Genomic DNA, 23,409 nt, shown 5'->3' on the forward strand with positions numbered 1-23,409 from the left:
ATTGAAATATGATATAAATAGCTGTCTTACTACAATGTCTCAAGGTGGATATAATGCCGTTTGTTTAGGCCCAGTATTCTCCATCACTCTTAATTGGCTGAAATTGGAGGCAGTTTGATCTATCTATGAGGCACTGCAGCCTTTAATACATTCAAAATTAGTTCCTAGGATCAGTAGTATGTTGTGACCGGTAGAAGGTGGGTAGAATAGTTTGTTTATAGATGAGTGACTCTTTTGTACGGATATTGTTTGTTTTCTAAGGATTTGTGTTATTTTCTGAAGTAAGATGAGTGATCAGTTGTTCAGTGAGGTGGTCAGTGAATGAAGTGAGGCGACCGTGTGGGGAGGTCTAGTGAGATGCAGGCCGACGTAGAAGTGTCCTTTTAAGAGAGTGATTGGTGTCTTTATGAAGCTTATGCATATAGCGATCTTCGTGGATTTGGAGAATATTCTGTTTACTAAATATATGGTTTCTAAAATTTGGAAGAGGATCACAGCCTGATGCTTCCAGAATTGTTCGTGGAGTTAGATGAAGAGAGTAAAATCTGGTATGATGATATCATTGAATGGATGGCCTCTTCAAAAATGGATGGCCTCTTCAACAATGGATGGCCTCTTCAGCAATGGATGGCCTCTTCAGCAATGGATGGCCTCTTCAAGAAGCAAGCCGGAACTTTAATCAATTCAGTAGCTGTCTTAGAAGCCCCAAATAGAGACTGTTGACGAAGCCCAGCCTCAAATAATCTATCCAGGTGGTGATTGTGATTTCTTAGGGAGGACTCGCCTCAAATGCTCTGCAGTGGAAGTGGAAGCTTGTAAGCAGTTTTATCTGGTGATAGAGAAGATAACATTTATCAACGTTGGTCCTTAGCTAGAGAGTACAGCTAGATGACAGCCCAGCTATTCCAACCATATATGTGGTAGCCAACAACACATTTGTACTTTTATTTTGAGAATCTCAGTTTTCTGTCATTTAGTTTGAAGAATTTAGTTTGTCTATTGGTGGACAACTGAAAGTAATTACACAAACCTGTAAGAAGGGCAAATATAACTACTGGGAGGCATGAAAATCAGCTCAGAGACCAACATTGTAGAATGACACAGGACAATGGCTTGTAAATCGCCTCTGGTCGTCTGCAGAGGTCAGTTTGCTCTTGGCTAGATTTGCTTGGTGCAAACAGACACATACATACTGAATGAAATTTGTGAAGCGCATCCCGTAATTTTAGAAAATTTGCACAAGCAAAATACTGCAGTGCTACACTCAACTGGTTAGATCATGAGTTATGGCCAAGAAAGTAGCTATGTGTGATAGGATATTGCAAATCACGTTGGAATTCTGTGAACTTATCAAATCTAAAAACTCCATAATTGTGTAAAATATCCCTGTAGCATGCATGGGGATTCATTCTGTAAGCTCTTGGTGATTGCCCAGTATGGATTTGAACCACAGAGGCCCAATATGTATTTGAACTTTTTGTTGTACTTTATGCTCAATGTTATTGCCCATTTTGCAGACTTTACTCTCAGTAATGCCCTCATCTCTTATTACTCCTTTCCATGCTCATCCTTTGTAGCTTCCTTATTCTTGTCGTTTTTGCTGGTCTGGTGTTAGCCAAGACCATTTGATTTTACTAAAATTATATGTATACTTATTTTAAGGGACTTTAATCCAGCCCCCTTCATCAATTGGTATTTTGATGTGCCATTGACATTTTATTTCTGCCACTGCAGCATACAGCATGGGACAGTGATTCAGCCCACTTCAGTCATTGGCTAACATCACTGTGAGTGACAGCCGTCTGCCTTTTCACAAGGACCACACCAAGCAGCTTCCACAATGATAAAGTTTTACAAAGACCATGTCAAAACAAGCGTTGGCAAAGCCAAAATGCTGGTGCCTAATCTCAGACTTATTGGCTGTGCCAAAGCCAGTTTCTAACTGATGGTAGCCTAATTGTCTCTTCATTATCTGATTTGCACATCATTGCCCTCTGTTGTTTGTGATTAAACTTTGCAATAATAAATCCATTTTGTCTTATTTTAACCTTGATAGTTTCATTCCCCCATTGTGCCACGTACCAGCATGGACTCCGACCTTCCTTCCAGGATCACAGGTCCAATCATATACAAGTGTCTATCTGAGCTCTGACACTTCCCCAAGGGATAAGCATCTTTGTTTCTCAGCATCTTTCACTCAACTCTACAACCATTTGTGCTACCCACATTGACAGCAGGGTCTGCCTCCTCAGCTGTCTTATCAGATACCACTGTTCGCCCCTTCGTGGCTGTCTTCTACACTCCCGCAGGCCTATTCATCAGTCATAAAAACATGCCTGCTCTCTTGCTGTCCCCATTAATTGTTGACTTATAGAAAAACTTTCGAATTCAACAAAACCAGACTATTTCACCTACAAACTCATTATCTGCGGTGCCTTAGAACAACCAGCAGCTATACCACTTTACCCAATTGGGACTCGTAGAAGTTTTTTTTTTTTTAAATCTGCAATTTTGAGTGACAAATTTTGTGTACTACTGATGTGTATGATGAATTCTAGCCCGAACTGAGGAGTTACTAATATAGAGCTTGAAAAGACCTAAATACTTAGAACTGTTTATTAACATTATTTTGTTGTGCCACATTTTCGCGAGGCACCGTTTTATTAAGATGGATGTAATTTCTGATGTTCTGTTCATCTCTTCCTACTGTTTCTGCAGACTCCGCAGAGCACAGAATACTGTGACCTAGCTGGTTATCTTCCTTTGATAACAATGTAATGCGAATTGAGCTTTTCTTCATGTCCCTTATTGTCATTTTTAAAGGCCTTTCTCTGTAGCTTCCTGTTGATGGGCCTGGTAAAAACATTGGTGTGTGAGCTATTGTGTGACTAATGCATCATAATTCTGTGCATCTCCGGACAGCAAAAGCGTAGAAGCTGCTGGAGAATTCTGTAAAAGGTAGGATGGTGCTAGTAGTGATGTGTAACTGTGTGATTTGTTAGATGTTATCAATAGTCAGACCTCTGAGTTTGCAGCTTTTGCTCGTTACTTATATGAGAAACGTGTATTAAAAACTGGTTTTGGGGGTGAGATATGATTTTTGATTTTCTCCTAGGGATGTTGTCTGTTTTTCTATTGATTTTGCTGTATTCTTGTGACTTGGAATAATTTCCATGTCTGATTATCTACTCTGCATTTATGTCTTCATGGCATTTAATCATTATTATGTGGTGCTTGATTAATGAGATTGTGTAATAAATCATTTATCGGTTCGCCATTCTCGAACTCAGTGATTGACTGGATGCAGTTAACTATTTTACTCCGCCAAATGTTGGTCCTGATGTTGGGAAGGGTGGTGACCCTTACCACAAGATCAACTGTGTGCAGGAGCAGAGCTGCCTTAGATACATTCTGGGGTGATATAAATATTGGGGTGCAGTAGAACATTGGGTTCAGCTCCCACAGAATTGAGAGAGCTTCGGTGAAAAAGCGACCTGAATGGGATCAGATTCTTAATTGCCATACAGCTGCCACCAAGGCTGACCATATCCTGCCTTCAGCTTAGCAAAGAACAGAAAATATTCATCTTGACTCCCCAGCTTAACATTACATCTTTGCTCAACACTTGTTTTTTATTAATTATTTCCATTTTGTGTACACTTTGTGCAGTATTCTGCTGGAATTCCAGTCCAGTTTCAAATTGTATACGTATTATAAATATAAAATGCATTATTTTTGTATCAAATTTTGAAGATTTTTGTAAAATATCTGTATTTAAGTTTGTAATATTGGCACATTCACTCAACTGAATTGTGAGATGCTGTTATAAGGATGCATTTCTAAATCTCTTGCATGTGAAAGGGTGATTGTTATTTTGATATCAGAACTCTCATGGCTCACTTTCTGAGCAATAAGCATCTTTTTAATCATCCTTTAGATTTGGATGACTTTGCAGACTAAATGCTTTCCCCTGCTCTTGTGCTTTCCTTAGTATGTGTTTGATGTGAAGAAAGTAGAAGATGAGGTGATGATCTGCCTTCAACAAAAATCCAAAAAGACCAGCCGCAGGGAAGGAAAAGGAGAAAACTTGGCCATTGGATTTGATATCCACCAGGTAAGACCCCAAGGACTATACCTGCTTTCCTTTATCTGCCACCCTTTAATGGGAAAAGCATCTTCTGGCATGCTCAAGGCCTGAGGAGAATCCTAGGAAAGATTTCTGGAATGTTATACTTCATGAATTTGTTATTTCCATTTAATCAAGGCCATGTCTGACCTCCTGAATGTTATATTTTGTGTATTTGCATTTTCCAACCAGCCTGAACTTAGACCCTAAACGGGGCCCAGAGTTGTGTTTTTTTTACCCTTGACATTTTTGACACATCATGCCTTTGACTCATATAAGTTTAAAAAGCTGTCCCCTGCCCATTTAAAGAGACCGTGCATGTCGGTCAGCTAGGCAGAGTGTGTGGGTAAGAGTCGGTCTGGCCTGGTTTTTATAATGTAAACTGCAGCGCTGCATGCAAAGGGTTTGTCTCGAAGCCTTTAATGGTGCAGTTAGGAGTTTATCTTCCCCGGCACACCACGGATTTGTAATCGGGTTTGTGTCATTCTTCTGCACCAGGCGGCCTGACTCTCCCGACCACCTAAGAAAGTAGACACTTGCTTACCGGCGAAAGAATCTGGACTTTGTATAGATTTGTGGAATTTTGTTGGCTTTTAGGGAAGTGCAACAAAATACGGAACAGTTTTGGTTTAAAGAAAAAAAGGAAAAAAGAGGACGCCATCTGCACACATCTTTGGCACGCCAACAGATATTGACTGGCCGATGCCACTAATATTTATCCCAGAATGACCGAGAAAATATAGCTTAAGAGCTTCTGTGGGTACCTACAAGATGAACTATAAAGGTGGCTGAATAACATATTAGCAAACATGGAATAGAGACCAGGTGCTGCTGCAGAGACATCTTTATACAGAAATGGCTAGAGCGAGTTTAACGTTGTTCTGTAGATGCATGAAAAACTTAGAACTGCTCTGAGAAAGCTCAAGTACAACTGAAGCTGTTATGGTCCTGATTCAAAACCCCAGAACCCCTGAAAATCCGATGTTAATGGACCTTCCAGTCAATGGTGTCACAGAAGGTCTCAGAATCCAAGCAGGTGTCATCAAACAAAACAACATTCTGGAATACCTATTGGTGACGATTGTTAGTGATGCAGGAGTTGGTAAACAGGACCTTTACACTGGGAGGCCCCTTTAAAGTACCTGTACAGTCCGCTGACCTGCTCTTCACGGTGCATGTCTGGACCCCCTTCCTTTGGATTTTCCGGTTGTTGTATATTGGTTTGGTAGAACTTCATGAACATCAATTCACTAACATGCCAGGGGTACCGAAAGTGACATCACATGCACTTTGACCTCACTCAAACCCACCTACTTACACATACACACCTTCACACTCTTACGTAATCTCGCCAGAAAGCATGCACACAACATACATTTAAAAGAATGAATTACTTTAATGTTCAGTTAATTAAAAATGACAATTGAAAATGGAAGACACAGTCATCTCTTTCTTAAAACCACGCTAAAACCAGCTTTTCCTCTGCCTTAATCCCATCAGTGCCCGAAGTTTGGACTGGGAGTAAGCACCTATAGGAAAAATATTGCATTCATAGTATCAGACGCTGTCTAAATCAAATATTTGTATCCTGTGCAGTCATTACCTTAACAGTAAAGTGCTGATTATTTTATAAGATTAAAGAGCCAAGGTAGGCAAAGGGCAATCAGAGCTTTAGCAGTAAGAGTTATGTCCTGTCCCTGTGGGTCATATGCTATTGAGGGAATGTACTTGGCAGCCATGACTTGTACTAGTGGTTGCAGAGACAGGCCCTTTAAGGTGTTCCACAAGGAGCAGAAAGCCGATATTAGGGAGCTACGTTTCCTCTGGATCGAGTTGGTGGCTAGCAAATGTGCCACTTGAGTCAAAGATTTCTCCCAAATACTTGTACTCTGACACTGACCCAAGGGATAAGCTTTCTAGAAAGAACGTTGGCGATGGGCATCGTCTTGTGGTAACTTACAAGGATTTCGTTTTGTTGCGGTTGACTTGGAGCGCATGATTTGCCGCGTATACTGCTTGCGGGTTAATTAGCCTTTGCAGGCCAGCCTTAGTGTAGCTGATCAGGAATACATCGTTGGCATACTGCATGTGTGAGGCATTGAACCCGGACAGTGTCGGGGATGCAAGTTAATTTTGTTAAGCGTTGTAATCCGCTCAGCCAAATAAAGATTGAACAGGAATGCAGTGGCGGTTAGCGGGAGGGAAAAGGGGCGCGTGGCAGGGGTGAGAAAAAATAAAATATTTTTTTTTTTAAACAAAAACTCACCTTTATTGCTGCACTGCGCCAATCCGGTCCTCTGTCAACGACTGCAGGAACAGGTTCCCAGCCTGCCCTGCATCCAATCCTAACGCTGCTTTCATGCAACTGGCAGCATGAGGATTGGACAGAGCGCCCAGCCAGGACACTCTGAGGCAGAGTGAAAGTCTCTGCCTGCTGTCTCCAACGCAGTGCCTGCATTGCTGGGTTGGAGAGAGCCCAGTGTGAATGTGTGTTTGGCTGGCCAAACTTACATGCGCACTGAGCGGGAGTGATGTGCACTCCCCTTCGTGCTTGTCACAGCCCCATGGCCCGCCCCTTTTACAAGAAACCAATAATAAACATAGCGGTGGAGCGCCCCTGCACGAATGGGCAAGGACACATCCTTTCTTCAGGCCATTGCTCATGTATATGTTTCTGGAGACGGTTGCCCGGTTCCCAGTCTCACATGTGACCGCGTGTTGGTTTATAACATTTGGCGGCTCTGAGGACAGTCGGTTAAATTCCTGAGCCCGAGAGCTTCTGCCAGAGAATATTGCATTGTACCACGTCGAAGGCAGAGCGGAAATCCACAAAAGAGAGGAAGATTTTGAGAGCGAGCCCTGGCTTTGTCATTTAGTGAGGAAATCATTAAGCTCTTTGTTATTGATCCTGTGTTTTTGACGAAGCCAGTTTGATTCACCAGAACCAGAGTTTTGAGCTGCACATTCAACTAGTTCAGCTAGTAAGATTTTAGCTAAATATTTTGCCTCTGTATCTAATAAGGCTATTAGCTGGTAGTTTGACGGTAATTACTACTTTCCTGATTTGTAGATCTGGGGGAATAATGAACCCCACCAGCTGTCAAGTACAGCCTGGTGCAACATGACGTAGTCATAAAGGAGGCACAGGTGATTGGCCCAGTATGGAGGGATTTCTTTGAAAATGGCCAGTGGTAGGCCATTGGGGCCAGGTGCTCCATCGCACCCCCTGAAGTAATTACACGTGAAGGTTTTTTTTTTTTTGTTGTTGTTGTTTTTTTTAACCTCAACTGGCAAGGAAAGTCACAGTCCAGTTAGTTGTTCTATAGTTTTTACTACACTAATAATGAATAACTAAATATTATTCACTATTAGTGCAATGAAAAGATTGAGGAAAAAAAACAAAGAATGGTGCCCCAACCAGTGTTCATAAGGTCGCTGCCACTGTGTTCTGGGCACTGATGTTGCCACCCTTGAGGCCAAAGGGTCGCAAAGCAGTGCCATGGGTCACAAGGGGCTATCCAGGGGTCGCAGCTGCAACCCCATAAATGAAGTCCAGGTGCGACCTTGAAAATAGTAAATCGAACCCAGTTTCTACTCCCAGAGAAACTCCTAAAGTCCGGCTAGTACTGACAATTGCTCTTAGTTTGATCTCGCCTTATAAAGGAACCTCTGTGATTTAAAAAGTGAAATGGGTGTATCTGAAAGTTCTGGTTTATCAGCACTGCATTCTTTTATCGGTCACATTATTGCTTCACAGTACTGTCTCCCCGGGTTCGTCTTTTCCGTGCCCACATAAACCCCACATGCTCGGATGCTGCCATCTAGTGGCTGCGTGCATTAAACAAATTAGCAGGAAATATACGAAGCGCGCGAAGCGGAGGAGCGCGAGGACTCGGGTCACAGCCCCCATTAAGTGTGTGCGCCCTCGCCTGGCGTGTGTCCGTATGTTTTATAGGTAGGGCCACTGGGAAAAATAGCGATTCTGCATCCGCACCATGTGCCACATAAATATGATTTTGCCGCACTCGCCACGTAATCTGCCATCCGCTACACAGTGGCATGGAGACACAGGGATCTAGGGATCATAGTGCAGCAGATGAAGTGGCACCAGTTTCCAGGCGTGTGAAACCCTCTTTTTGCCCTAATAAATGTATATGTGTCTGACTGTCAAACTAGTAGATGGGGAAGCGGGCAATTTCCTTGATTGCGTTAGGGCCCTTGGCGCCCTTAATACGCCACTGAATGAACCCCCTCACTCGAGCAGGGTATGTCACTTGGCCCCCAATGCAGTGACCGAGGCAAGGGGTGGGGTCCGAGAGCTGGTAATGGGCAAACTGGTGGAGACCGTGAAAGAGAAATGATGACAAACTAAGGAGAAAGGAGAGGAGGGTGAAACAAAGTGTTGTGGTGAGAGAAAGGAAAAAAACAGGGTAGAAAGGAAAAAATGAATTGCGGGGTGGGGTGGAAGCGAGCCTTAGGAGCAGAACACAGCTTGGGGACCAACACTCCCCTCCTAAAACCCTGTAGGGGTGGTTGGACTCCCCTTGCTTTGCTCAACCCACGCCTCATTGGAATGGCCAAGTATTTCAGTTTTTTGGGTACTCCCTTGCTGATGTGTAACTTGTGGATTTTAGCAAAAAAGTATTTCGAACAGATGAAAAGTTGATAGAACTACAGCTCACGGAGGTGCGATGCTGTGCTTGCTACTGTATAAAAGTTAACTGGGCACGTTGACTAATATCTTGCATCTCTTTTTAAGGCTCCACTTCTAGAACCATAAAACACCGTATCTGAAATCCAACAGTGCTATTTGTGTGATACATGTGTATTACATGGCATACTCTACTGTTTTTCAGAGAGATTTTCCAAAGATGTTGCATAATTTGCCTTTCCGTGCTGCATAATTTAATCAACACTTCTATATAATTTGATCCTTCACCGCCACATAATTTGACCCTCCATTGCCACATAATTCGATCCTCCGCTGCCACGTAATTCCACTGACCCTGTAGGTGACTGAAGCAACACTATTTAAACAGACGCCCCTTTGGATGCTCTCAAAAGGCAGTTGTTTGATTTCCTGTGTTCAAGAGATTTGAAATTGGTTAAGAGTGAAAATGTGGGCTAAGTAGACGTGGATGTACCTCGAACTGCAAACATCCCATGTCTCCTTTCACGTCCCTGTGGACGGACTCTGTATAGGCACCGATGATCTTGAGTAATAAGGACTTATGGTTTCACGCCTTTAAAAAGAAGGAGGGTTTGCTATCTATGGCCCTCAGTCCTCGGTCTGCGGCATTCCTGATCTGGGCTCAAACAGGAGATTTCACAACCAGACCAGGATTACAACAAGTCCGCAGATGCTTCACATTTTCTGTGCACAAACTATGCCAAATAACGCACAGCATACTTTGTGCATGGAAATACCTCCTCATTGCTTATTTCAGAGCTTGAATGGTGAAACTCATTGGCACGATTTAGGTATTGCCATGGGGCGCAGCAGCGCCCCCTGGCTGGCCTCTTGCGAACCGTGGTTTAGGGCGCCTGGACTCAGAGAAATGCCAAGAACAGAAGGACAACGGTGCTGTGATGTGCACTGTTTGTTTAGCTCTGGCTGTGAACTGAAGCAACCAACTTAAAACAAATTACTATAGAGCAGTGCAGTGTATTCTCTGCTGAACAAACATTTTAAAAGAAGAAAAAACAAGTGAACATTTTTAACAGGATGTTGCAGATTTTTTGTATTGTGAACATATAAAAAATGATGTGTTTAAATAAAAACTTCACTTAAGCTTATGTGCTGAGGTGAATGATAATGCCTTACAGGTGATGCTAACCAAAATGTATCAACAATTCTGTGAAACAATTTATGTCAATAACATTGTTGACATTGGTCAGCATAAAGAAATACAGGTGGACAAAACAAATAATGTTATTAAAATCGTTTTGTTCTATGCTGGGCAGGATTTTTTTTGTGCAGAAACGAACACCTTCCTACACAAAACAATGCTTATAGGGAAAGATTAAGTAACAAGGAGAAATACAGATGTTTCGCCTCGTTATACCTCTTTTGGGCTGGCGCACCATTTAGGTGCAAACCCAGGTTTACAACTCTTTGTAAATCTGGGTTTGCATTAATGGGCGGGTGCACAGGAACGCTCATGCTCCACTCATGTAACACCTAGCCGATACAAAAGAATGAAATGCAGCGCCATGTGCTGCATTGCATTACTTTGCATTTAGCAACCCATGCAAAGCTATGCAAAGTGGCTTTGCATGGCCTAGTGCATGCCAAAAATCATTTTGTGTTGGATCTGCGCCGCAAAAGTGATGCAACCCTGATGCAAAAATAATAATACATCTGGGCTTAATTTTGTGTGCCATAAAAAATCAACCTGTAATGTCTGTACCCTATTTAAAATGTTAGTGGTATGTAAAATATACATTTATTTATGCTAGTAACCTGAAGTATTATAGAGTTGTGCACTTTAGAGGCGGTTAACTTCAGCAATATCACATGTCAAGATTTCACCGCCATTAAGGTCATGTGACATTTGTTTCCTTGGAGGGTTCTTGGTCAGATCACATGATGTCACTTCCTGTGACGCATTGGGTCAAATTGAACTCATGTGATGCCACTTCCGCTATCTGTGGCATTTTGGTGAATGCACACCGATGTGAAACATGGTAGCACTGTTGTAACGCCCCTTCCACGATGCTGAACTTTGATTGGTAAGGTAATACCACACCTAGTAAATACCATACCATACTTAGTAGTATTTACTGTGTATGGCATTACTTCCCCAAATAACGGGCAACTTGTATTGCGGCCCCCAGTAAAGGGTTAGGCTCTAGCAGAAGGTAGGAACATTGGAAGATTAGATGGGTCTGGTGGAATTTTCTGCTGTCACTTTTGTGGTTCTCACTTGAGATGACCTGGCACGTCGCTGCTGATGCTCGACGATTTTGCAACCCCAAACTGAATTACTGTAGTTTTGTTTCTTAATTCACTGGTCTTGGAGCATTTTCATATAAGATCACAGCTTGTTTTTTGGGTTCCTGTTTCTTTCCCATACATTTTTGTATATTTTTCCACAAGGGCTCTGAGTATAAATGTATAGAAATGTGTCTTGTAGGAAAAGATTGGTGGTGACCATTGTGGTGCTTGAGCTCACACTCTTTGTAATGCCCTGTACCCTGACTGTGTGAGTGTATTGGACACAGGTGGAACTGAATCGGCGGTATAGGATGCACACCATCCAGGTGAAAGTGGCCAGCTCCATATACATCAATTCGCGGAGTGTCTTTCTGAAGACCGACCTGAAGGAGGGCCGGTACGTCATCATTCCAACCACCTTCGAACCAGGAAACACGGGCGAGTTTCTTCTTCGCGTATTCACCGACGTGCCTTCAGACTGCCGGTAAGACACCAATAATGCTTTGTTTGCCTGGCCTAAGACAGGTTACCTTTCTTATGGTCTGAAGGAAAAAGCTGAATTACAGTTTGGTCGGTGACTGGGCTCTTTAATTACCGTGCCAAGAAGACTCATTAAGGGACTATGGGCCATATGTACGAACACTTTTTCCCATAGACACAGAATGGGTAGAAACCTTTGCTACATCTGGCCCTATGTGCTATAGAAGTCCAGTCAGTCAAGAATAATGTGTTATTTATAAAGCGCTTTACTTCAAATATTTTTTGCGCAATTACTACCCAATTGAAACTGATTCTATATAAACATTTAATCTAACTTGAAAGAATGAAAAGCTGAGTTGGCTTATCCGGGATTCGAAGCTGCCACCTAAAGATCACATACAGACCTCCATATCGAGTACTCAAGTCAACGAGCTATCTTACCTCTTTCCCTGTGTGCATTTGTTTTTGTCTAGGGGAGCACGCTGCAGAACCCCCTCCACATATGGCAACCTAATATTCCCATAACACAGCGGAATACAGAAATCTGATCTGGGTTTGCGTTGTAGTAGTTAATGGATCTTCAGTCTTATGATTCAGTTTACACTTTGCATGGGGTAGAAAACTGTTTGGGAAGCGAGACATTAAACTGTTCGGCTCAATAAAACTTCACAATTCATGCGTGCTGCTGCAGTACACAGTATGCAGCTGTGAAATCTTCCATTAAAAGTTTTGCACACAACATTCTCTACAAAGCCTGCAATTAATTGCTACCTTGAGAACAGCCCTTTACCACCTAAAATTTAAATGAGGATCTGATGGTAGCTGGATTGTACCCAGAGCCATTGATCTGACCTGGTCAATTCACATTACGAGTATCCCTGGGTGTCTTTTGATATCAACATTTCCCTAAAGAGTACCTTTTCCTAGGAGTGGGCTGGTGCCTTCAACAAATTAGTCTTTGTAACTGGACCATTTTCAAAATTATGATCTATTTCTAATCAACAAAAATCCAATTTACTCTATTTAAAAGTAGAAATTTATCTCTAAAAATCCTATTTTGATCGCTTTTTTAGGCCAGTATTCTTTCCCCATATTCTAAAAAAACATTTGTTTCACTGTCATGTTTTTGAGGTTACACCCTAGAAATTGCATTGGGATTATGTTTTGATTTGCATTTCTTCCGTGTCCAAACCATCTATAAAGACCTCCTGTTCCCCTTGGGATGCTTTTAAGGCCTCACTCTCTGAAATTATTGTCATAAGCTTCTTGACGCATCGCCACAGACGAGTCCGCTTTGGGCAGCCTTTGAAAGTTTCCAAGGACATAACCCCTTTCCTGAAGTCTGGCACAAACCCTCTGCTGGTTCTTATTGGATTGCCATCTGTATTGGCTTCATTTGAAAGGCAGCAGAAGGTGCCCAACATTTCTAAAGAATACAGCTCCTAAGATCAAGGATCATTTTCAGTCTGCCTGTCGCCATCTTACATGGTTCATTTGGTCCATATTTCTTAGCAGTGCTGATAGAGCCACCTAGATGCTATGACCTGTTAACCCATATGTGGCATAACCAACAAGGGAACACTTGATTTACAGATGCTCTCTGATTGTCAAGAAGTTAAAAAAAAAAAAAGTTTCAGTTGTTGACCATTGCTTCTGCAGGGATCCTAACGCCAGAATCCAGTATTTCTCATCACTCCTCAATGTAAAAGCATGGTACACACAAACGGTGATGCTTCCAATTAGTGTAACCACTGGCAATCATTTAGGGTAGCATTCAAACCCATCTTTCTTTTGCCCTCCATGCCACCTCAGTTTGGACCCAGCCATATGCAAATTAGTTTCCACCCTGCTCCAATAGAAGCTGTCCAGCCTGAACTGCCATGCCAGAGTTTTAGGAAAGCCATCCCCAAGTGGTTGGAATGTTTTACCTGCAGGCGACCCCTATGACCAGATCATCAGATCTGGTGCTACATTGGACAAAACGAGGAATCAACCTCTTTTTGAGTAAGTATGAATTGTCATCCCTGTTCTTTCTTCAGCTGAGACCATTCCCTTTCAGGTACCACCTGGTTTGCTCTAAGCTAACTCTAGTGTGACTCTTGAGATCCTTTTGGGATCCAGGAGTCCTTCAACACTTGATTAAAACTTACACCCGAAGACCGTCTTTGGCTGCACCTTCACCCCACTTAACCTTCCATGCCAGTTTCATTGTGATGACCCTCAACCCAATGGTGTTCCGTGTCAAGGCACTTACGATGTTCTGTCTGAATGCACTCATCGACTTCAAGCAGTCAGTCGATAGTGACCAAACACTCCTATCAACCTCACTATCCCACAAGCTACATATATCCAATCAGAGCAAAAATACTATGCTCGATCCTGCAACAGAATCTGTGACAGTGTGCTGCACCAAGACACCTGGCTCTTATATCTTTCCTGCAAGAAACAAGAGTGACCCATCCCCTCTGTCCTCCAAAGACAATATCGAAGTAGATCTGTATCATCACAAAAGATAGATCCAGAGGAGATGTTCTGGCTATAACACCTCTTCCTGGCCTGGATACAACTTCTGAATCCACTGGAGGGATCTGTCCCACCTAACTCCTCCAGATACCTGTGACGAACAAACCAAGTGGCTTCTTCCCCACCTCACAGAGATGTTACATATGTTGTGAAGAGTTCCACAAAGGCTGAATAAATACTGATAATTGCTTTTCTACCACCCAAGTCTCCCCATAAATTATACCAGAGACCTTTGTACCTAGTAGATCATTTAATAACAATATAACTCCAGTGCCATGATTTGTAGAAACAGTAATGCAAACATGCCTCACCCCTGCATCTACCAGAGCTTGGACACAGAGACAGTAACACAAGTACAAGGTTTCCTTTAAAGGCTCCTTTTTCCAGGAGGGTGAAAGTGCAGATTTAGTGGGGGTGTAGAGAATTAAAAGATCAATTTATTAGGCATCATTTTATTTTCACTTCGGGTACATTAGAAAGAGAAAGCAAACAAACGGAATACCCTGGGGAAAAGGTTGTGCCACCAGCACCGTGGCTTAATGGGCTGCAAGCTGCATTTGAAGGGAATATACATTTGATATTTCACAAGTACAATCATATCTTCTATTTTAACAACTCTAGGATGAATATATGTTGAGACATTCTTGATTTCTTTTTTTGGAAAACATTTTATTAAATTTGATCCCTAGTCACAGGCACATCTTTCCAGTGTTCTCAGATTCCACAATCTACAATACATTGTATTTGTATTACAGTCCCCACTCCTGCCTCCTTTGGCCCATATTCTTTCCCGTCACCCAGGGCTGTTCCATGCATTATTACACTGACTATAGCAAATAGGCCTGAGAAACGAAGCGATAAGAGGGGAAGAAGAAGGGGATGTGTCTTCAAATTAAGCCAAAAAAACACTACTACAGTCACCCTTTAGAATTTTCCAATAAATAGAGTAGATGCCTCACCCACTAATAATGGCATGCTTCATCATTGGTGGCCATCCACACCCAGGTAAGATGATACTACCAGGGCGTACTCAGCCAAAAGTCTTGGGAGTTCTTAGATAAAGTACCAACTGGATATAAGCAGAGATCTAGATAATACAGTTAAATATGCCTATTGGTATACCCACAGGAGTTTCCTTTATTGGAGGGCAACAAAGGTATGAATAAAACAATAGGCACTGGGTTGCTTAGGAAAAATATTTTCCTAGAAACCACCAGATAAGCCAACATGTTCCGGCCCTCCCATAGAGCCCAGTCGTGTCTGGGCCTTTGTAAATGCCATCAGTACTGTTCCTGCCAGTCAGTGCTTCTGATTAACTCATACGTGTGAGGCCTACTGCTGGGAAACAACTTCACATTTTTAAGTACCCTATTCTTGAGTGGTTCATATATCATGCTTATCTGGCGGGGGTGTCACCCTGTAGTCACACTTTCGTCAAGGACCGTACACCACTTCTCCACCGATGAATGCCTGCTGCAGATCGTCGTGGCAATCCTCTGGGTATACAAATAGGTATTTTAATTGTATTTTCTGGGTCCCTCCTTATATCCAGTTGGTACCTTATGTAAGGACTAATCTAAGAGTGTAGTAGAGGTTTTGGCTTAATTTTACGACAAACCCCCTCCTCCTTCCACTTCTTTTCTCTTGGTTTCTCAGGCCTAGTTGCTATAGTGTGTGTAATAATATAGTTTGGGAGAACGCAGCTAGGTGTTTATCTCTCACTCTGTGTGTGGACAAGCTGTTCCATGGATTGACAACAAAGAAGCTACTAATTTCGTCATCTAAGGACTTCTAATGATTCCTACTGAGTTCCCCAAGGATCTCTCTCTACTGGGTGCAGTCCCCCCCAAATCTTCCGATGTTTGTGTGGGCAGCCTCTGGCTGCACACACCAGGTCTTCTAAGCTCATACAGTTGTCCAACCCTTTTTCTATCCGTCCAAGGCGGGGCAGGAAGCGATTGCTTCATCCTTCCAGTGGCTCACATTGTTTCTTTTGGGCCACTATCAGGGCAATCCGTAGCAGGGCCGCCCACGTTCTTGGTTTCTTGATGCATTTCAGAGATTTGGTAGTTATTGCTATGACCCAAACACATTTCATTTTATTTTTCTTATGGTTACAAGGAAGTTGTTTTATGCAGTCTAATTTTTTAAGTGTTCTATAATGTGTAATTCTTTTGTTGGATTTTTGTGAGCTCTCTTACTATCTATAGTATATATTTTGCCTTTTTTATCTAACTAAATTTTCAATATAGAACAGGTCTCTCTGAGATAAGAGGTATGCTTACTGAAACATCTTTGATGTTTCTGTATATGCTTTGACATTGAGCAGGAAGTGCTGAAGAACAGGTGGCTTCCAATCTTATCACCTTGATCTTCAACTGGTTGGATGGATCTTGTGGGCAGTCGTATATAGAATGGTATTTCCCTTTCAGATCTTCTTTCCTACATTCAATTTGTATCAAACTTGAAGTGCAGCAGCCCATTGCTCTGCCATTCTGTTATCAGTTCTAGGTCTTGCTGTTTGGTCTGAAGATGACCTAGAGGTGTTCTCAAAGTGCAGTGGTTGTAGCGCATTCTAGGAGACAGGGCATCTTTGTGCGGCCATACTTGGCCAAAATACTGGTCAGTTCAGCTCCTTGCGATCACAGTATCCCGATTACCTCAGATGAGGTTGTCTGTGAAATGAGAAAAGTTATCGCCAACTCTAAGAAAGAGAGCATCATTTGTGGGCTGTTCTGTACACACATGAAGAAAAGGCATAACCTTTCCTCTTTTTGTCGCGAGACCTTTTCTCACTGACGAAGTAGGCTCTCACTGCTGATGACCTTGAGCATCTCACTAGGCCCACACACCAGGGAGATTCTGTTCCATATCGGGCCCCCAAAGAATGTCTGATTGACATTGAGAAATCGACCCACTCGAAACAGCTCTCCATCTGTGAGCAAATCAGCTTCTCTTTATTTGAAACCGGGAGTTCGAAATTCAACATGTGCTGCTAGAGTTAGAGATTCAATGTGAACACAAGTTGATAACATTGGACGATTCAATCTACAATGTATACATCCATTTCCTTAAAGCATGGTCACTCAGACCCATCTTTACAGGTCAGCCTCTTCGGAAAAGGGTCTATGGAAGGTCACCATCAGCATTAGAGACCGTCTTCTAAGTACTTGCCTAAGGATCTTCATGAAACGAGGGATAGGCCGGCTGTTTGTTACCTTTAACAACAGAAGATGTACTCCTGTTTTGCTTGGCAAAGATATGACCACCAGGTGTCTCATATAAATTAGTTTAGACCACTATTCGAAGACATCAGTTTACAAAACATCTCTGGGGTAGTTTAAGTGGCCCTTTATGGATTCCAGTGACATCACATGGTTGACCTGTTTTACGCCAGACTCCTGTTTGCTATCAGTGGAAGGACATGGCCCTTCGTTCCCTGTCCACTCTGTTTCTGCTGCTACCTTAATGGCGCTCACACCAGGGTAGAAAGTGGAGTGTCAATGGGCATGTCGGGGAGGCAGCTGCTGCGCCGTGCTGCCCTAAAGTGGCGTCCTTAGTGATACAGTACTCACACCAGCCCATCCGTTTCATTCCTTTTGGAAAGGATTAAGAATTTACAGAGTTTCTGTGCCGGGTGTGTGAGTGTGTGGAGAGTGTCCATTTTCAGCCATGGGCACTAAGAGGGGATGGCAGCCATAGTGCTGTTATGAAGGTGACCGCCTCTTAACTGACTTTGATGTTTTGATTTAATTACCGGAGAGCCCATTTCCTAAATGGAACATATAAGTAAAGGGTATTGCATTCACTGGTATTGTAAAATACATTCTCATTACATGTAGCCTTCAGAAGAATCTCTGTCTGAATTGTGATTTTGTTTGCTGAGGTCACTTGGATGTCTTGCAGAAATAAACTCAAATTGATTTACCATGCACTGGCACCCACTTCCACCCAGGCTTTTGAATCATCTTCTGAATTAATTTTTTCAACATTGCTGGGAGATATTTTAGGCTTCAGGTAGACCTTTATGTGGGTGAAGAAACTTTTCAACGTTGCTTTTAGTTAGGGAGCCTGTGAAATCCACAAGTGTAATTGGACTTTAAAGGCAATCTCTGCACTTAACATGAAAATTATGTTTTTTTACCCATCTCTTCTAATGACCTACTTAACACATTGTTTGTTTTTTACTCAAGTTAGGCATGCAACACTATGCCTAACCTTCTTTGTGCTTATGTGCCATGTTTTCCAGAACTGCTTTCATTGACCCGGTGGGAGGGAGGATGGGGGAGGGGAGCAATAGTATGAGGTCCTCCTAAAAGGCTCGTGAACAAATTGACGTGCATCAGCTTTGTTGAAGCAAACACTTTTGCACCCATGGTGCCTTACACAGGCTACATCTTTATGGCGAGAGGGCATAGGCTGCAGGCACCGGTGTGCAATAACATGGAACTATCACTAAAGGTGAGGAGGAACCCAGCATGGAGGGCCATTCCTTGGCAGGTATTGGGCAGGACAGACACCACTGCATTCTCTTTCAATGCAGCAAGAATGGGTGCCATTGCAAGACTACCAGTGCAGAAGAGATCAGGAAATAATAAGACATGGAATGCATCACACGGGTTATGGCTATCATTTTAGGGTGCAGTGTAAATGCCTTGTGGTATCAGATTTCGAAGATAAATAGCAGACATTTGGAATGGTTGAAAATGCCGAAAAAGCTTGGACTGATTTGTCACTGGGGAAAACTCACCCATGAGTCAAACACGCTGCTGCAAGAATTACATTTGTTGAAGCCATGTGGCGACATGATGGGCACACCAAAATGCCATTAGTGCTGTGGGGATCTCCAGGTGAAGGAAAATTGACCCTTCTCCCCCCCCCGTCAGCCTCCATAAAAATGCTTAATTTGACTAAGGGACTCTCAAATTCAGTTTCTGAATTGAGGCCGGAAATGTGTGAATTTTAATTGCATTTCATCCCATGTGGCACCTACAATAATGATCCTCTTCTGTACCATTCACCCTAACCTCAACTCTAACACCACCTCAGACCCTAAAATCCATATTGCACCCCCAGTGTACTGGGAATTATTTCGTACATGACCTCACACATTACATCATCAGTACCATCATAGCTGATTCTCACCAATAGCACCATTGATCCCAGAATAAATGCAGAACTGATATCCCGAGAGTGACTGTTTGAGAGGAAGTGTTGTTCGTAGTTCCAGTGATCGATATTAGATGCATCACATTTTCTATATGGACGATCAAGGCTGCAGTACTAGTGAGAGTTAATAGATGTCCTCACAGTTATTGCATGAGGTGAACATGTTGCACTCCCCCCAACAACCAGTGGATGACCTCATTGAAACTGCATGCATTTGAAGAGTGTTGTAATTATATAACAGCTGATATCACTGATGCTGGTAAGAAAGCATGAAACATCATTGTGCATCTTACGTGCCATGATACATCTGCAACACATGCTGAGTTATGTTTGTGTGTAAGTGGTGGTATCTGAATACTGAAACATAGCTTGAGTACAGTTGAGTGCTGGACATTGGTCGTGAGTCTGGGATACGCGGTCCATGATCTTTTACAAGGACGGAGAATAATTCATTTTTCTGTGGTCTGAGAAGGTTGTGATTGTTGAAGAGATGGGTTTAAATGCCCACAATGTGTTATTTACAAATAGTTGTTTTTTGTAGCAATATCAAAATATAAACCTGCTCTTCAGCAAGGCTTTGCTCAGACACGCATCGGATCCTGTTGCACAATGCGTATCCTTCAGTAATCTTGCAAGAGAATACATATAACTGCCAGTCTGCAAATAGAAAAAATAAAAACAAACTATGGGGCCAACTGCTGGTAGACCTAGAAATGCAAATAAAAAGGACTGTACATTTTTGTCCTTACTGGTGGCCTCGCTCCAGGCTTGTCTTTCCAAATTGTTCCCGTCCCATAAGCGCACACATAATCCAGTACAGATATGTGGATATGTTTTAGGAATTTTCTATTTAGGTTTTGGACTTCAAGAAGAAAAACACTGAATACTCATGGCTTAAAACACAGGGTGCCTTAGTAATTTTATGCATTTTGAGGGCAACACTCTCACATTCCTTGTGCTGTGAATATTCAGAGCAATGTTTCTTATTTTGTTGTTGGCATGTAAATGTTTTCACACTCTTGTAGAAAAAACGTATTCTCATGATGTACCTTTACCTTCTTATTTGGTTAGATTTTGCTGAATGTTCCCTGGTGGTTTTCTTCTGTCTTGCAGAGAGCTGACATTGGATGAACCCCCTCACACCTGCTGGACTGGAATGTGTGGCTACCCACAACTAGTATCTCAGGTCCATGTTATCTCTGCATCTGGCCTAAAAGAACAGGACTCCCAAGGAGGTATGGAGGTTTCAATAGGCTGTATATTCAGTAAAAAATGGTGATTATAGGTAGAACTGCTTAGTGAATTGAGTGATAAAATGTGGAATTGAAGTCCACCAGAGCTTTGCATAACTGAAAGTTGCCTTGGATAGACCAATGCCTCCATGGAAAGAGTTGCCACACTGCTTTTATCCCTTTTGCTTCATTCTCTGCCTTGCATTGAAAGGTAATTGACACTTGTCCCTGCTAGCAAACCTCACTCAACAATTTTCAAATGAAACATTTGGAATCAAACAGGCTTTAAACAATTCTGTTTGGTTTCTGCCTGACAACAGTTGTTAATCATCTGTGTAACTGGTCAAAAATGATCTTGTCTTAACCATAGGGAGTAGAGGACTGGGGTTGTCTAGTGAACTGTATAGATTTCCTGAAAGGTGACCCTCAATATTTTTTGGATAGTACAGCTCTCATCCACGTTATGAATAGTGCAGGCAGAGAATTTCAAATCAGCTTTTCCTGCACTTCTGTTGCCCATTTCCATCCAGCAACAGGTCGTAGCCCAGATGTTGCATTTACTCTTGTGCATCAGTGTTACAATTTTGAGTCAGTGCTGGTGATCATGCCACACCCACGGTCTCTACTCTCCCTTTAAAGGTTTTGGGGCAAGATGTATCAATATTAGGAATACTGATGACCTCATTGTGATTATCTTTGAATTGCAGTTAGGAAATCGCTATTCCTAATGTATGAAACTCTTTTGAGTTTTATTAGCAATTCGGAGTGGGTCGTGAGTAGACCTACCTCATTTATATTCACGCTCTACACTCTAACCAGAAGTTGCAAGAGTGTCAAGATGACAGCCACATCCAGTCAAGGTCTTCGCTCATGCAACAGATTTGTCAGCTGGTGTGAATGCTCTCCAAATTTGCCTGGCTGTTGTCTACCTCACAGAAAATCGAGGCTATGCTACAGATTTGTGGTGCGCTTTCGGCTCCCCTCGTGTGTCTTCATGCCACTGAGTGGCAGGAGCTCACAGTATGTCTAAATCCAGCAGGTCCACCCCTGACACCCTTTGTCCCTCTAGTATGTGTTACTGGGCTCATACCAACTTAAGTAAGGGCTTCTACTCCTGTGTGAGAGTTCATGCTTTTCCTTGCTACACTGACACTGATGCCACCGGATCCACAGATGAATTGTGCCTACACCAGTGTCGGACCCTGAACTGACTTCTGCTCAAACCAGACTAATATTGCACTATAAGATTACTAAAGCATAACTTGCGTCCTGACACTGCCACATTGCACCAACAAGCAAAGACTCTTGTCTTTTTGGTTCTGACTCTGATCCTATGCCACAGCAGCGGACACCACAGTATGTTAATGATGGTGATGGGGATGGCTTGTTCCTCGCTCACGCTGCTGATGGTGCTTTATACAATAATTTACAGAAAGCCAGTAGGCTTGACACTTCATCTAAGACAGAGCTATGCTCACCACTTTTTTTTTCAAAATGCCCATGCTGGCCAAGATCTTGTCTGCTCTGGACGTGGGTGAATGGATTGTGTCCTTGGATCTGCATGACGTGTGTATTTTCATATACCCATCATGTCGCCCTCCAGAGGTTACCCACGATTCAGAGTAGGCTAGGAGTACTTTCAGTTTACCATGCTTCCCTTTTGGCCTCACCATCGCCCCTTCGGAGATTACAAAGGGGGATGCTGTTCTTCACCAGAGGTCAGGGATACCTATATGTCCGTACCTCGAGTACCGTCAGTTGAAGGAGGCTCAGGATAGTTCATCATGGACTCCCTCAGGATGACTGCCAATGTCTTCACATCATTGAGGTCACTATTAAATAAGTTCCAGATTACTCCTTTGCTGAGGCTTCTGTTCATTGGAGCAGCCCAGGACACAGTGGCATTCAGGGCTTTCCCTTTGTCCTAAGAATCTAGGACATTTGATCAATCTTAAGTTTCAGGCTTGATCATGATGACAGCAGCTCTGAGGCTTTGTGGCTTCTTAACCTCCTGTATCCTCCTTGTCAACCATGCCAGGTGGCAAATGAGGGCTCTGCTGCAAATCTTGTAATCCCAATGGGCCTCTTTTTAACATCTAAAAAGTTTAAAAGTTAGTATTCAACACAATAGCACCAACAATTGTTCATGCATTGCTGTTTCTGGCACCTTCCTCTTTCCCAGCCACTTCCTCCCTCCCTCCCCATATCCACGCCCAAAAGCAGTTGGTGAAACCACATACACAGAAAGGTTGAGAAATTATCCATTTCCATCTTTTGTTGTGTTTTGGTGAGCTTATCCCAATGGGAGGGATGTGGCCAGACATTAGTCCCTAGCTCACTATGCCTTGGCCATTAAGCTGCATCACACTAAAGAGGCCCAATTAGGATGAAAAGCGTTTGTGGTTTCCTTAATTGCTAATGGACTGGATGATGCAAGACGCATACAGGCCAGGATGGTGCCAGGCCTGACTGCCACTTGTTCATATCCTCATAACATTGGATTTTCATAAGCACTATTATAAGTACTTTGGTTTTAAAAACGCAGAATGGATTAAATTTAGTTTCATTTCTTCCTCTTCACTTACAGTTGCCAGTGAGGACAGCAGCAGGTGTCTCTTGTTTAGAATTGTTTCCCCTCGGTCTTCTGTGTTCTTCTTTGTGGAAAAAAGAGTTGTCCACTTCTAAGCTTGATTCCATTCCAGTTGGTTATATGTCGGAACCCCGCATTCTGTTGTAACGCATGTCGTTACCAGGAGTGCGTTACGAGAATGCCATGACTACGCATGTCCCTTACCACGCATGCCTTTACAATGAATTATGTTGTAAAAGCATGTGTTTTAAAGGCGTATGCATGGTAAAGGTCCTAGCGCGACTTCCCTCCCCCCAGTCATTCTAAAAAATTTCCACCCCTCACCCTGATCTCTAAATTTGTCCAACCTTAT

The 23,409-nt window shown here is 42.7% G+C and overlaps 1 protein-coding gene across 2 annotated transcripts in view; it reads left to right on the forward strand.

The window, feature by feature from the left end:
* The window catches only part of CAPN5 (calpain 5), a 431,423-nt gene that overhangs the window by 396,513 nt on the left and 11,501 nt on the right, over positions 1-23,409 (forward strand). For both annotated transcript variants that reach the window (XM_069203908.1, XM_069203909.1), the window contains exons 9-11: positions 3,992-4,114; positions 11,351-11,547; positions 20,349-20,470. In XM_069203908.1, the coding sequence (XP_069060009.1) occupies positions 3,992-4,114; positions 11,351-11,547; positions 20,349-20,470 (442 nt within the window). The remainder of the gene's footprint in view (positions 1-3,991; positions 4,115-11,350; positions 11,548-20,348; positions 20,471-23,409) is intronic.

This window comes from Pleurodeles waltl, chromosome 8, assembly GCF_031143425.1.
Source record: "Pleurodeles waltl isolate 20211129_DDA chromosome 8, aPleWal1.hap1.20221129, whole genome shotgun sequence".
Taxonomy (NCBI): Eukaryota; Metazoa; Chordata; class Amphibia; order Caudata; family Salamandridae; genus Pleurodeles; species Pleurodeles waltl.